This window comes from Manis pentadactyla, chromosome 3, assembly GCF_030020395.1.
Source record: "Manis pentadactyla isolate mManPen7 chromosome 3, mManPen7.hap1, whole genome shotgun sequence".
Taxonomy (NCBI): Eukaryota; Metazoa; Chordata; class Mammalia; order Pholidota; family Manidae; genus Manis; species Manis pentadactyla.
In genome coordinates this window covers 79830838-79847748 of record NC_080021.1, presented here as the reverse complement: position 1 = coordinate 79847748, position 16911 = coordinate 79830838, and the positions used below count along the sequence as shown (strand labels likewise).

The following is a 16911-nucleotide window of genomic DNA, read 5'->3' as shown; positions in this document are numbered from 1 at the left end:
AGTAAGCTGTTTAAGGTCACAGTAGGAAAACAAGAGAAAGAATCCCAAGTTTCCAGCATTAACTCATTAAGTTACATATTTCTGCACTATGTTATTTCTTCATCAGATGTTCTGTTCAATTATCTATCAATTCTTTTTGCTATCTTAGGATGCTACAAATACAGATTAAACCTGAGTCTGATGTTTTAACAACAAATATAAACCCAAATAGAGAGACTGTAGAAAGTAACTGGCCATTGTTCTCTAGAAAATATCTAAGCCATAAGAGACAAAAAAGGGTAAGCACTACTCCAGATGAAAGGAAAATAAGGAAACATGAAAACTAAATGCAGTATGTTATCCTATAATGGAAAAAGAAAAGGTTTAGAGGACATGACTAGGATAATAAACTATGGACTATGAATTATATTGTAATAATATTAAATTTGTAATTTTGCCTTGTGACATAAAAATACACACAATTCTATTTCTTAGAAAACATACACAAAAGTATTAAGGGGTAGAGGGCTACTGGTTCAGAGAAATACACACACACAGAATGATAAAGAAAATGTGCCAAAATGTTAAAAATAGTTGAATGTGGGTAAGGAGATAGGCAAATTTTCTTATTATTCTTGCAACTTCCATGTAAGTTTGAAATTATTTCAAAATAAAGTTAAAAAATTACATAAATACTTTACCTCTGTCTAATTTAATCCCATCATCAAAACGGGAGAAGAGCCTGTATCTCTGGGCCCAGTATTTTGCCAACTCAGGAACAGCAGCAATTTCAGGAGGCAGACCAATTACCTTTCTGTTCTTGGTTTTCTTCTTCTTCTTTTTAATTTCAGCTATAATAAAAAGAATATAGAGAATGCAGATGCTCACTATGAAAAAGAGGAAATCACAGGTGAATTTATTTAAAAGTGTAGTGACATCAAATACTTAACAATCTGGGCTTGCACTTGAGAACAAGTATGTGAACTCATACCAGGAGAAGCAGGAGGCACAATGGACACAACGCTGAGTTCAGATCATAGCCTCTAGTTTGCATGTATTGGCCCCCTGAGCTCTGAAAAGTAACCCAGGCTCTCTAAGATCCACTTTTTTAATACCTCAAGAGGAATGAATGAGCAGTATTTCACCTACTTCAGAGGATTATCAGGAGATAGGTAGAGGTATTATCACAAGTATAAAAGTTATTATGTCTGCTAGATAAGACACTGCTTTAGTTGGTGATTTACAGAGATCCAAATGTTTCCCTTCCCTTCTTTAAAATAGTATCTCCCAAGGATTGATTAAGCTCTAAGTCTCAGCTCATTAATCCTCCGAACTCAGCCATGATCTAGAAGTCCCACAACCTCCGTGAAATGCAAACAGGTGTCATTAGCTCCACTGAGTAGAAAAGGGCCTCATTCACTCAGAAACTGACTTTTTCTTAGATAAACAATTTTTACTAGTTTGGTTATTTAGTTTTAATTCTGAGATTAAAGAAGCAACTTAGAAAGATGAGAGTATGGTCACAGCTAAGTTTAATGATAAGAAGTAATGTTGGCAAATAAAACACTCCTTACATTTAAATGGTCCCCAAGGATAGGACTGTCTTAATATGGTCATTGCAAATAGCAAAAGGTGTCATCAAAAGCAAAGTGCAGCGTGTGTTTCTTAGGAGAGGGGGACACTGACATTCTGAGTAAACAATTCCTTACTGTACAATACCACCCTGTACGTGACTTAACATTAAGTGATCCAAAGTAGTAAATGCTAGTTAGTATTCTCCAGATCATTCTGACAACTGACATCTTCCAAATGCTCCTGGGATGGTGGCATAACCTCAGGTGAGAACTACCAGCACTGTGACTAGTAGTGATTAGGCAGGTAGGGTAGGGCAGGAAATGGGATGGAGGAATCAGACAACTTGGCACTCCTCGCTGTGCCACCTTCCAGCTGTGTGAGCTCAAATTTCTTAGTTTCTCTGAGCTTTACTTTCCACACTTAGAGAATGGGGATAATTCCACCTATCTCCCTGAGCTGCTTTGCACATTAAGTGAGAATAAAGGCACATGAAAGCATTTCAGAAGTCTGCAAATATTACATGAATATCAGTTGTATAATGACAATAAAAAAAACTTAACCTACCTTATGTATGCTACTGAGAAAGGCAAAGAACTAAGTGACACAAAGATCACAGGTTTACACACACTTAGGTCCACAGAGAAAATACTAAGGTCCAAATAAGGCATTTTCTTCACTACTAAATTAGGAAAGAAACCATCACAACAAATATAATTGCTTCATTAGGGCGAGAGTGAAATAATTCATCAATAAAACTGAATACTCTGTCACATGAAAATTTCTACCTTATAAAATTCTCAGTGTTCTACTGTACACAATTATTTTTTAAATTATGAAAGAACATTTGGTGTAAATTCAAATTGTACAGAAAGGTATAAAGTAAAAGTGTGGCTCTGTTCTCCATTCATTACAGCCAACTACTATAAATATTTTGTCAACATACCACCCAAAAACAAACTATCTCTATTAACATCCATGACAAAAAGCAAAAAGAAGAAAAAAGAAAAGAAAGCCAGGGCAATACCAAATTTCAAAAGGAATAAAAGGGATTGGCCCATGGGAACAGTTGAGCAGTGCAGACCAATCTTAATGGCACAGGTGGAGGCCTGCAAACACAGTTTTCCCACGTGCTTTCCCTTCTATTTTATTTACTCTCTTAGTCAAGAGTGTGGTGTGCTCTGTGTGCCAAAGCACAGCCATCAGCACATTTACATTTAATATGCCTTCTCTCAAAAGCATTCATGGACATTAGTAGAAAACATATATAAAAAATGTATTTATCTAATATCTAAATCCATTAGCAGACTGAAGCACAGTCAGTCTTACCTGCAGTTTCTATGTGAAGAGAGTCTGGTGTAACCTGAGTAACACAATCTTCCTTATCTGTAATGGCTGCTACTGTGCTGGCCCTTCCGTTTTTTCCTGTTTCGAGTTCACCAGTTGAAGACGTGACATGATCCTTCTCAGGTTCTGGAGTGCTTGTCCCCAGAGGGTCGTTGTCTTTTGTAACAGACATTTCCTGTTCCTCTGAATCAGTACTTGTGCAAGTGTCTTGCACATTGTCATGAGAAACTGACTCCTGTGATGCTTTCTCATCCACTGGTTCATTTACCCACTTTAGGAATTTTTCCACCTGAAATTTCAGTTGTCACAAGTGTGAATTAATTCCAAATTACACAGAATATTACCACCTGTTTTAGCTTTACTATTCATGACTTGACTGATATGCTGTGTCATGATCATTAGTGATTAGATTACTAATCTAATCAGATTACTCTGATATGTTCACTGTATCATACAAGCTAATGTGAGTAGGTAATTATGAGCTAACTATAGTATCTAGACATATCATGACCTTAATTTTTCAAATTTTATGGAGCTTTCTGTAATGGCCCAGGCTACAAGCTACATTAAAGGGTACTCAGCATCAAAGATAAACTCTAAAAAGATTTGTGCCAATTATCTTTTAATGAAGCAGTAGAGTCAGTAAAATGATCCCTAAAAACTAGGTTTCTGCTTCAAATGTTAACAAGGCTCCAGGCCAGGTAACATATGCCTCTTGCAATTTTCTGAACAAGAATGGTCTTCATAACAATCTTCATCACCATCCTAAGAGTTAGGAAATGAGAACAAAAGATGGACATGGTCAATAACCCAGAACCTTCCTTTTAGGAGATTGTGCCTACAGAGCATCAGATCTTTAAGGACACAACAGCCACATTTTTTCTTCAATACTTAGCAGTTATATTTCTGCTCTTCAACTATAGATGAATGTATGGGGCCTATCTCATCCAACACATTACAAAAAGTCCCATCAGACTGATTGGGAAATTGTTCCAGATATAACCAGTACCACTAAAATATTAAAATATCACCAGCAATCAACCAATCTGAAATATAATAAAAATAGAAGCAGTTATAAATTTGTAACATGTTTTGGAAAAATGCTGAAGTTAGGAAGGCTAGTTCCCTAAGGGTAAAACAGTCATCACAGGGGCCGGAACTTTTGTTCCATTGCCTGAAGAGCTGCTGAAGATGGGACTGACACAAAGGTCCTGCTCACTAGCAGATGTTTTCTTATGTAATGGAGAAGGATCACTCATTAGGCCTAGCAGAAAGAACTCCGACTACTTTTGTGTTCCAGGTTCTTAGAGAGCAGGTACAGCAAGGTCCACAAGAGGGGATAGGAATATTCCATGAGAGTGGACAGGAATATTCCAATTAACAATGTGAATCACTCAATTAGCACAAGACTATTAGGATGAACTTGCAAAGTTTGACTGATCACCTCTAGATAACCTAAAAAATTAAGGCTTATAATAGATGCGGTAACAGAAATTAGACTTCCAGGATCCTACTTAGCCTGGAATAGATGAGAGATAACCAGCCTGTTACTACTATGCAAGGCAATGTTACCTATTTACCTTCCCAGATACTACTACTTTGTAGCTTTTAAAACATCCCCCTTTCATACTGCTTCCAAATTACTTTTTTCAAATTTAGTTCCCACAATATATGCCTTTAGAAAGTAAGTTATAAACCAATCTTAGGTACCATTTACAAAATTTTAAGTATATCTGGTAGAAACAGGTTTCCCACTTGAAAACAATTTTAAGGAGTCAAGCTCACAAATGAGATTCTATTGTAAATATTTATACATACCTTACTCAAAGTTTTGCTTTTCTTGAGAAATGTTTTTTCTGACTCTTCAGTAAAGAAGATGTGTTTGTTTTTCATATTTATCTGTCTTCTCATGTCCAAGAACTTTGACTTGTACTTCACATTCTTCTGTAGAAACCTTACCCGCCGATGACTGAAATTTGAAATTCCACCGTATCTTACCAAACCAAAAGAAGGTGACTCAGACCTTAAGTTCTATGAGTTTGTTTCCTTACATAAAAAAAGATTAACAATTTACACTATTTTTCTGTTAGCAGCCACCATTTTCACTTTTCTTAATTTTGCAAATTATGAAATAAAATTCAAACTGCAAGGAGTTTAAGGTCTAGCTTATGTGTTAATTCTCAGGTAAATGTGAAACAACAAAGTTGGGAATAGCAACATGTCTTTTATATAGAGCAGAAAGCAAAAATTATGTAGTAAAATATAATTAAGAAAGAATAGGAAATAAATTTTTTCTCACTGTGATGTGTTACCAAAGCTCTTTAACACTTAGCTGAATATGTTTATCTTAAAAGTGGTCACTAAATTCTTAACCTAAAATAATCCAAGCTTACCAAAGAGGCAAACACCTGTTATCAAAATAATTAAGAGAATGTCTGCTCATCTACCCATTTGAATTTTTCAGGTCCTGAAATACATATATTTGCTATGAAGCCTTCTTTTGACTACATCAAACCTCTTTTAACTGCCTCTCCTATAGATTGGAGACTTAACAGTGTAATACAAAATTTAGTATAGAATTTAGCACTTATAAACTCATGAATGGTTTGGTTTTAAATGTCAGTTGTTATCTTTTAGCTATATTAGGAACTTCTTTATAAAAAGTCTTTATCTTGTCCTTCTTTTTAAAGTAGAGTCGGGTACCCTAAATAGGAGTAGAGCTAAGGTAAATCGCAGGTCACAGAATAAATCCCTATGAGTGAATACTAGGAAGAGTTAACTCAGTAATTTCTCAATAAAAATTACATGTGGTTAGAAATAAATTCTGCCAGGAATTTAAACATGGCAATACCAGGAAAATGTCTTATATTACTAATCTTTATGAGCCTTAGCCTTAAATGATTATACAAACTACAACTGTCTTGAAGTATCAAGACAAAGAGAAAATAAATAATTTTAAAAAATATTCATAGGATCATTTTTATGAGCATGCATTTTTTTAATTTTAATTTTTTATTAAGGTATTATTGATATACACTCTTATGAAGGTTTCACATGAAAAATCAATGTGGTTACTACATTTACCCATATTATCAAGTCCCCACCCATACCCCAAATGCAGTCACTGTCCATCAGTGTAGTAAGATGCCACAGATTCACTATTTGCCTTTTATGAGCATGTATTTCTGAGCTGATTTGGATTCAATTTGTAAGTCAACCTTGAGATTTATGCCCTTTTATGGCTGATTTCATAATGTGTAGGTATCCATTAAATTTTCACAACTAACAAAATAAGTCTCAATCTTCAGAAACATCAAAGACCTTAATCTTTGTTTAAATCACTGGTGCAAGCTGACATCCATGGCGGGTCTTAAGTATGCCTTAACTACTCAATCCAGTCTTTGTCAGATGCAGGAAACATTTCAGTTTTCTGATATTTAATGCTTGGGCATTTAATCCCAGAGAAAATTTTTATTTTCTGGACAGAAATGTTCAGAGCAGCTTTATCTGTTAATAGTGAAATGCCACAGACAATTCAAGTGTCCTTCAACAAACAAATGGTTGAACAACTATGGTACATCCATGCTATTAAGCATTAAGAAGGAATGAGCTATCGGTACAAGCAATAACCTGGGGGGCCTGCAAGGACACATGCTTAGATCTTAGGAACAACCCAGATGTACATACAGGATGATCAATTAAACACACAAGGATCAGATATATGTGCGTGTGCTGATATGGCAGGGTGTTCATGGTACAGTGTTGAAGGCAAAATATGCAACATATATAAGAAAGCAAGCCACAGAATATGTATGGTATGATTCCATTTTTGTGTTTTATAAAAAGGGAGTAACAAGTGTGTGTGTGTGTGCATGTACATAATTATAAAAGTAAATTAGGAAGATAAATGCCAAACTGCCTATCTATGGGGAATAACTTGAAGGAAAGATTTTCTCTCTTTTTACTTGTTTTAGGTTTAATTACTTTCATAATAAAAAGAAAAAAGACCACTGCAGCTTTGAACTTTTCATGGCATCTACACAGATGTAGACACAGGAGGTGCTAAGTGTAAAGAGAAAAATGTTTAGAAGTCTCAGGAGCTGGCTTGCATCCCTTCTCTGGGAAATTATGTGGTCTTCACCAAGTCAAAATCTCTGTAAGCTGCAGTTGCTTCATCTATGAAATTGGAACAACAGTGGATTGCGATTAAGCACAACTGAGTTACACACGTGAAGACATCAAATGTACAGTGATATCTCTAAAATTTCTACCAACAAGAGTGTTTTAATTATACCATCGCAAATCCTATCCCATACATAATCGTTATTAGCTCTTTGGATATCAGAGAGCTTTAAGATAACTGAAGAGGTTAAGATTTCTGAAGACAAAGCATTTATGTATAATTACTTTTGTCCAGAGCCATGCTTGAATCCTAGAATGGAACCACTGTCATCAAAGTCTGAATCTGGGTTTTCATCAATGTCCAGTTCATGACTAAACAAATAAACAAAAGGTAAATAGTAGTAAGTCATTACTTGCAGAGCCCACCAGCTCAGGCAAATATAAAAAGGTACACGTAGTCAATCTATGCAAACTTCCCCACCACAACAATCAATCGCAGCTTACAAATCTAGGAAGACAGAAGAGTACTTTAATCAGGATTTTCCAAATGAGAGAAAGTACCTACCAGTGTTTGGAACATAGCACTAAGCACTCAATTGTTAAACCATGTCAAGTAGTTATCTCTATTCCTGAACATATACAAATATAGATCTCTCCATCCTCCTTTGGAAAAACACCAGTAAAAGTATAGGATCATTCTAGATAACCCAGGATCATCCATCTATTAGGGATGCGTTCCAGTGCTCCCTACACCCTGGGCAATAGGACCAAGTGAAGAAAAATGGTGAGAAATAATTCTTACAAATTAAGTTAAGGTCACTGTACCCACTAGGTCCCAGGAAACATACACATAGTCACTGCCTCTGGGAACTAATGGAGGAGTTAACAAGCAATGTCTACCACGCAGAAGGAACACACTTATAGACATACTTCTAAGTACTGAGTTACTGCGCCTCCAAAGCTTGATTACTGTTTCTCTAAAAGCTGTATGGAGCATGAAGGTGTTATGTAGAGCACTTCATTTCCTGTCAGAGAAGTAAAATGCTTTCAGCTAATACCCAAGTTCTGTAATGTCCATCCTTTCCTTGTATTTCACAGCATTAACATTTGACCATATATCCTACCTTCCACTATTCTCTACGTGTTTGATTATGTACATCACTGCCTCCAGAAGAGTTGGTCTTTAGCCTGAGAGCTGGCATTGTTGCTATGTAACTGAGCAACGTGCTTATTTTTGTCTTGTCTTAGTATTCCTATTTGTAGAATGAAAGCATTGGACTGGATATTGGAGGTCTATTTTAGCAATAAAATTCTGTATAATATGTACTAAGACTTTTGGGGAAAAAAAATCAGGACTTCCTCCAGAGAGACCATATCTACTTATATATTATTAGTTAAAAGTTATCATCCATTGATAGCTACTGTCAGACGTATTACATGCTAGGTTCCAGTCCTCCCAGTAAGCTCACAAAGAGGTAACATGGAACTTGCCTCCTTTTGAGTTTGCTTGGCTTATGTTCAGGTGGATCTTCTTCACTCTCATCTCCATCAATACCATTGGGGTGTACTCTTTCTTTGACTGTGTTTGCTTCTGAAGACTCCTGTGAATCTGAAGAGGCAGAGATATTACAGTGGTTTTTCCCCCATGGTTAGACAACTCTTCTGCCATTTACAAAGGCAATCAAAACATTTCAGTGCCTTTTCTACAAACTGTATGTGCATGACAGGCATAGTGCTAGACCACATCTACCTATTCTGTATATCTATATGCAGAGACTGAGCATAAAAAAATGTAGCTATGTCCATTAAAGTTTAGAAGTTTCCACAATCTAACTATTTAAAAAGCAAACTAGAACTATTTATCTTCACAGCTGTCCAGATCTACATAAATTAATATATGAAGTTACCTTTGTGATAGCTGTCAGCTATCACATTTTGATGGAATTTTAATCTAAATGACTATAAAGACAGCATGATCACATTGATTTAAAATTGATTGCTCTCTATGAAGAAGCAAACACAGTTAACTGTGTCTAATACAGCTGTTAAATTCATAGTGGAAGTTAACAGAAAGATAAGCACCACCTTTTTTTAAAAAGCATATTTTTAACATGTGGTGCTTTCAACTGAGGCATATGTCTGTCTTTGTTCCTTTTCTTTAAACTAGAACCAAGTGGGTGGGTGGGACTACAAGTGGAGAGGTGCCTGCAGTGTAGGCAGTGGGAAGCTCTGACTGTGTGGGGGCAGAATATTTCAGGAGACCACCCAGTATAAAGTATGCTTACACAGAAATGCAATATACACCTTCTGTTTTCATCTCAAGGGAGGATCTGAAACAAATCAAAATCTAGAATTCTCAAGTTGATCCCAATGGCAGTCACACTGGAGCTAATTATAGAAATGGCTAATTATATACATAAGTAAGAGAACAGACAACAGAAACATTCAGCCTATACATGTGACTTGGGAAACAGGTCACAGAAGGCAGACTGTGAGGTTTACAGCATTTGACAAAGGAAAAAACTGGAAGACAAGGGAAGATACTCAAAGGAAATAACATGAAGTAGTAAGATAGGGACCAATACATTGACCAATATATATACTTCATGGCCAAAATAAGTACAAAAGTAATTGGGAGGGTATAAAAGAGTACCAAAAGACTAATATAAAATAATCACAGAAAGATAAAAGGATGAAAATAACACCAAAATAGAAAGGCAGAATACTGTTCTGAAGTAAGCTCCACTGTAAGAGCCCACAGAAAAGAGAAATAAGAAAGTAAAGAGGGCTCTTTAGTAACTTTCTAAAGGAAACTCTCAACTGCAATCTGCAAAGAGCAAAGCAAACCCCAACATTAAGCAAAAAGCCCAGACCTTCTGTTTCATATGGAACAAAGCTAAAAAACAGAGTCCTTATAAACAAGACTTTTCTAGCACCAAACATCAAGGATGCTAAGACAACATCTTATTAGTGGGCTTCAGGAAATTCCCAAGTTATCAATACTTCCTCCTCCCCCATTTTCCTGGGGGCCATCAGTTGGAGAACCCTTCTCCCTGGCAAGAACATGCTTACACACTCCACTCTAACTTCTCTTAACGTGCCTCTGACTGGTTTCTTTAGTCCTGAGGGTGGCACCAGTGTGCACGAAGAGGTTTTTTTTTTAAATATCACTTAGGCATGAGTCAATTATTTTCCTATTCTGGATATTTTATGAGAATCCTGAAATCAACCCTCCCAGTTATAAATTAATACCATGCCCTGTTGAGATTCTCTACAGAGCAAGACATCATTTATCCCTAATGAATTTCAGATATGACTCAAAATCATACTTGCCTAATGTCAAACATGTAGTATGAATATCTCTCTAACATGACTACTATAAACTCATTTGCTCTGAAGAAACTTGCAAGTCCCAAACTCACTGTAAATTAGATTTCTCGAGGGATATCCAAGTTTTAATTCACTGGCCACACCAAGGTATAAGAGGAAGGAATGTGATACTTTTGAGAAAGGGTAACAAGCAACTTGTGATATAAAAGTAAGACGGATCATTTCATTACACCACCATAAAGGATTAGTGTTATCTTGTTATTAAACAGATTCATTTTCCTAACCATTACTTAGTAGGGTAAGTCTTGGCTAGTCTTACCCTGAGCTGGTTGGTTTGTGCTGCTATTCCCAGACGAGGTGCTTTCCTTGGCTCCTCCATTACATGGTTCTCCTTGGCCAGAAGCAGGGCATTCTTTTCTGCTGTTAACTTCACTTAGCCCCTGATGCCCATCACAGCTTACAGAGGAATCCAACTGGCTCTGTTCTACGGCCTCTGAATTCAGACTTATGTTACTAATTCCATCGAGTATTTCATTATGCTCTTTATCACTTGAACTACAGCTTTCACTATCAACTGTAACAGATGGGGATGGGAAAGAAATTAAGTCTGCTTTCACACAACTTTCATCATTCTCACTGTCAACTTCTACTTTAGACTCACAAGTACCTGTATCACAGGTTTGTGAGGCATCAAAAGTCCAACCCTGAGCTTCCCAATAGTGGAACTGTTCCAAATAATACCAATAAAGTTGGCTGTAGTGTTGTTCCCATTCTTCCTTTGTATCAGGAATGTTCCAAGGTTCAGAACATAGAGTTTGATCTGAATGTTTTTCTTGCCAGCTTTGCCACAGCAGCCCTCCACCATATTCATTCCAATACTCTTCCCATTTCTTTGTAATTTCTAGCTTTGGAGATAATGTATTTTCAGCAGGAAGATTTTCAGTTTCAGTGTCTCTTTTGGTTTGAGGGTTACACGTTCTGGTTTTCTCACACTGGTTAACTGAAGATGGATCATCGGAAGCCAGAATGTCATCCTCTTCATATTCTTGTCTCCAAGATTCTCTCATAATTTCATCTAAGTACTTCTTTTGATGTTTTTTCTTTTTCTTTTTTATTTTAACTTTATTTCTACTATTCATAGACACCTACATAAAATAACAAATATAAAATGTATTTCATCAACTGTAAGACAAAATAGAATCCAAGTCTTTTTTGATGTCAAATGAAACAAAACACACTCAAACTCCCACCCTGGGCTTTCAGTTATAAAAACAAGGGGATGTTACTATCTAAATTTCCAAAAGCAGGAACAATCACATCTGGGACACATCACAACTTGTAGTGTTGGTTAATTTATAAATACACACATTTAAGATGAGTGGAATACTCTAATTTATGAATGCATTAGATTTTGGATAAAAAAATTCCATGTGGTATTGAAGAAAACTAAGAAACAAAATAAAAGTAAACCAATACCTCAAAATTCTTATGTGCAGACACCCCACCAAACTGAAGTGGCAGTCCCATGCTTCTCATGAGCTCAGCCTCAGAATCAAGTTCACTTTCATCTAGGTCCATGCCTTTGCTGTCATGTGACTCCGTAGCGCCCTGGGAGTAGCCATCTTCCTCTTCTTCTGTAGCATGGTCTCCTACAGATAGCATTTGTTAGTTTTAGAGAAAATTTAAACACAGGTTTTATCAACCTTAGACCCAGATTAATGCAAATGGTTTAATTGTTAAGAGGAGAAAGAAAAGGAACTGATGACAATATGGACCAGTAAAAAAATAGCAAACTAAGAATCAAGAGACAATTCCTGGTCTGTCTTTGCCTGGCACTATCCATCCAGCTGCCCATTCAGCTTGTGTTTACTGAGCATTTCCTCTGTGCTGGATATAAGAAGGAACCTGGTAGAGTAACTACAGGGGAAATACTTCCATTCACATTCTTTTTCTGCAGTATTACCAAACTAAATCAATGGATTTAAAATAATGATTTGTGAAGTTATTTTAGGAGCTGGTAGGAGAGGTGAGAGGTACGTCTTCAGGGCCCTCATGGGTACTGCAATAACAATTGGGATTTACATCCTGGGACTCTGTGGGAAAGTAGATCTAATAAAAGCATTCTGCTATTAGAAGTCTGAAATCCACTGAACTGACCGATCCTTTCAAGTCCTCCAATTCTAGGTCTTATTGAACCTGCTTTGTTAAAACAAGTGTTACTTTATCTTAATATGGTTACAAAAAGTAGGTCATACCATTAACTGGACAACCATTCAAATACTCTATTAACAATTTTAAATGTGAGATAAAAATCACTTTCTATTATTAGCATACTCAATTAGGTCTGAGCTGCACTCCAGCTAAATGATCTAAGGTAACAGACAGTAAATTTCCCATAGCAAACATGGAGACTGAAAAAAAGAAATCTTATGTGCACACATTCTACTAAAACAAAGGGGGGATAAAGGCATTTAAATAAGGAAGGGGATTCCACTCACCATCCCAGTAAATGAATTTATGAAAGCTCAGGAGAGAGCAAACTAGGGACAATGAATCAGCTAAGAGTTATGCTCCTTTCATGGTATATGTATTTCTTACGTTCAGTGGGAGCCTAGTGTCTAAAGTAACCTTACTTGTGCAGCATTACATTGAAACGCAAACTCAACATTTCATCTAGTGTTTAATTGAAGAAATGGTGATTGTTCCATCATTGCGAGAGTTAAAGGATTTTCAAGGGTAACATGACACATTTTACTTGTGCTGATTTTAGCCTATTAATTCATGCTGCCATTTCCTGTGTCTAGAGAAACATAAAAGATCTGTGTGGAAAGAACAATTGGGGTCATGATAGGAAAATCTAAGAGAGCTCAAGATGGTTTTTAGGTAACTAGGTGAAGCTCACAGTATAGACCAAATTCTGTTTATTATTCGGGAAAGTTAGCCCAGATGGTAGCCTCTTTACTTTAGGCAAAAAGACTATGGACGTTCACTTGGAATTCATCCTGAATAATTTATCTGTACAAAAGTATTTAAACAAGGAGGCCATTAAGACAGGTGGCTCTGCCTTGGTAGCTCATGTAAGCAAACCAAAATCTAGGCCAGAGTCAAAGCATTTGTATCTAAGAAAATGAAACTTAAAAGCCACCAATCACGCACAGCCAACTATGTTTTCCACTGCTTAAGCTATAACCAATCCAATCACTTCCCTGCGTGGCGCCTGCATCTTCTCTATAAAACCCTTCCTCTGGCTCCTGTCATGCAGCGTACCTAACCACCTTTGGTTTGGTGCTGCCCAGTCTTCGTAGATGTATGCACAAATAAACTTGAAAATTTTTAATGTGCCTCAGTTTAACTTATAACACAATAAAATTCTGCTAAAAAATATATGTTCTCTACTTTCCAAAGCTTCAAATTTTGGGTTGCTTTCATCCAATGGTGACAACTCAGGAAGAAATGCTACACAGGGAAAAAGAGGCTACCTTAGGTCCACACAGGAACCAGCTACAGGGAAAGAAGAGATGCTCTGATAGGGGCTATAAAGCCACGTTATAATAAACAATAAGGACTATCTATAAGAACAGAATATTTGTCATTTATAATTTTTATGCTAACAAATCAATACAGTATTATAACAAGTTAATACATATTAACAAGTTAATAATATTATAACAACTTAATACACCATTATGGTTAGTTTGAGCAAAAAAGAGCTATAGAGTTTTATACTGTATTACCTGCATTGCTGCCACTGTCTTTGACAAAGTAGCCTTTTAATCCTAAATTGCATAATTTTCGATCTCTGTGAAGCAAATTAAACAGTCAATATTGAAGTAAACTCAATTATAAATTCATAAAGAAAATAAAACAAGTTCAAGTCAGCATAGATTAGTTAATAAAAAGTTAAAGAACAGAAAACCAATCTGCTACTATATTTTCCTCATCTGGAATATGGAGGTAGTAATACATATTTTATGGGGTTGTTACAAAGGGTGACAGTTTATGTAAAATATTTAGTACATACAACATGGCAAGCATTTACAACCACTAATTATTAAAAATGAGTGGTAGTTCTGGATACTGGGGGAAGAATTCAATCCTCCTTATGATATATATAAACAATGAAGGTGTTCCCTAAATTTACTGTAAGAAGTGAGCATAGAAATGGAAAGATTTATCTTATACATATATAAATCCACATGCAGACACAAGTCTATTTGCAAATAGAACAAATTAGCCATTGCCTAGTAGACAGGACATTCATGGTCCAGGCAAAGGCTGTTTTGGGGAGTACCATACAATGAAGTTCTTATTCAAATATTTTATGAAGCTGAAACATAACAAGACAAAACAATCCAGTCTCATGATTTTTAAAAACAGTGAATGGTTAAACCTTTCTTTACATATGTACTTCTAAATTTTTCTCTATTTACTAAGATTGGAAATCATATAACCAAAATAAACTTAACAGACCACTTGAAAAGGGAGGAAATGTTGCTATTATTATCTTTCTACCAGTAAATTCAGCTGTAATAAACTCCATCATAACTGCCATAACAAGGTCGTCTTCAAGTAATAGCTAATACTACTTTTCTAATGGACTTACCTATAATAAATCCAACAAAATGAAATTCTTGTGTGCTTAATATATTTTTTGATACTTTATAAAACATAAAGTGACTCTCAGCAGGGCAGTACATGGCAGAGGGGATGAAGTGCAAGCATGCATTGGTAGCATGCCCACCGGCCCCCAAGGCATGGGACGGTGGAAGGGGCCAGGGCAGTGGGGAGAGCAGCAAGTGCAGAGGCATCAATCATGTGCCATCAGCACCCAAGGACATGGGCACTAAGCTGTCGGGTGGAGGAGAGGGCAGATATGGTTGCAAGACTGGTCACGTGTATGGAGGATAATGATAGCCAAGAGGCTCCTTGTTTATGTGTGTACGTAAAATACGCATATATACTGCCTAATGTTGTCTGCCAAGAGAGCGCAGAAAGATGAAATTCCAGGAGCAGTGAGCATAATGAGCACCTAGGTCTTGGTTTATGCATAGTATTCTACACTAAAAGGAACCAAGGTGCCTTGGAGAAACGGCAATTTCAAGCTGAAGCACAGACTATAAAAGATAAACTAGGATCATCTTATTATGTTGGTTTGGAAGAGTTCAAAGAATGCCAGTGACACAGCAAAAGGATACAGGAGACACTCAAGGGACCTCCACTAGCCAAAACCGAGACAGTTGAATACAAAACAAATAACAATAAAAATGGAATATAACCCATTAATAAACTAACAGTTTAGAGTCCATGTTAATATAAATAAAGGAAAAAACAAACACATGAGAGAGAAGGGAAAGTGCTCCATATAGAATGCAAACTAATAAAAACAGAAGCAAAGGCAGTATAGCACAGAGAAGACAAGTAGTGACTCTATAGCATCTTGCTACGCTGATGGACAGTGACTGTAATGGGGTATGTGGGGGACTTGATAATGGGGGGAATCTAGTAACCACAGTGTTGCTCATGTGATTGTATATTAATGATACCAAAAAACAAAAACAAAACAGAAGCAATGAGGGAAACAGAATCATTCTGGCAACCTTCAGAGGTAGCTGACTCAGACATGAACATGTGTCATGTTGGAATATCTGCCGACAAAATACTAATTCATAGAAAGGGAACCACTGTGATTTTACAGTGGAGAAACCTGGGAAACAGCAACATTAGGAGATGGAGGTCAATGCCACAGTGGTGGCATGGGTCTATAGAAAGTGACTCCCGAAGGGACGCAGAGCCAAGCACAGGACCCTTTCTGCAGCATTCCTGCCAAGAAGGCATGGCCTAGTTCTGTGCCTATGGAAATGTCAAAGAGACCCAGGTTAAGTAAGGTTATCCTACAGAAAGTAAAGTCTGTACTTTTTAAACTGCTGAAGGCATGAAAGGAAGGGAAGAGTAAAGAATTTGTCCAGATTGGAGAATAATGGCAAGACAGAAGTAAATGTAACATGTGGAACTACGTGGAACGCTTCATCAGAAAGGTAAGAGAAACAGTTGGGAAAGCTGGGGAAATTTGAATCCTTCTTTTGGTAAAATACACAGTGGAGATTAAGGAGTGATGGAGAATCTCGTGGTCTTAAATGGCTCAGAAAAAGACTAATGATTATGTGTGTGTACATGCACGTATGTGTATGTGTATGGAGAGGGAGAGATGAAGCAAATGTAGTTAATCGTTCACACTTCGTAAACTTGGGTGAGGGGAATATGGGATTTCCCTGAACTGTTTTTTTGTTAAGTTTTAAATTATTTCAAAATGAATTACCTAAAAAATAACTAAGTAATTAAAGCCTATTATTTATAGCACAAGCAAATTTATAACAAAAATCTACCACTCCGTCATTTCTGCATTTTCCTATCTATGTTCTATTCCAGGCTTTGCATATAAATATACAAAATTTTTACATAATTGTAATCAGAGTAGGTATTTTATATTTAGGTATATTAAGTAATACAAGGTATCTTTTCATGTTACCGCACAGCCACTGTAATGATTGTTTTTAAGAGTTC

General features: G+C 36.5%; 1 protein-coding gene across 5 annotated transcripts in view; it reads right to left on the bottom strand.

Moving 5' to 3' along the window:
- Positions 1 to 16911, bottom strand: part of TGS1 (trimethylguanosine synthase 1) — a 42274-nt gene that overhangs the window by 20862 nt on the left and 4501 nt on the right. For 3 of the 5 annotated variants that reach the window (XM_057498056.1, XM_057498057.1, XM_036878892.2), the window contains exons 2-9: positions 14085 to 14149; positions 11827 to 11999; positions 10670 to 11495; positions 8512 to 8629; positions 7306 to 7392; positions 4717 to 4891; positions 2881 to 3187; positions 681 to 830 (exon numbers count right to left, since the gene is read on the bottom strand). In XM_057498056.1, the coding sequence (XP_057354039.1) occupies positions 681 to 830; positions 2881 to 3187; positions 4717 to 4891; positions 7306 to 7392; positions 8512 to 8629; positions 10670 to 11495; positions 11827 to 11999; positions 14085 to 14149 (1901 nt within the window). The remainder of the gene's footprint in view (positions 1 to 680; positions 831 to 2880; positions 3188 to 4716; positions 4892 to 7305; positions 7393 to 8511; positions 8630 to 10669; positions 11496 to 11826; positions 12000 to 14084; positions 14150 to 16911) is intronic. The other 2 variants (XM_057498055.1, XM_057498054.1) reach the window with 2 other exon arrangements.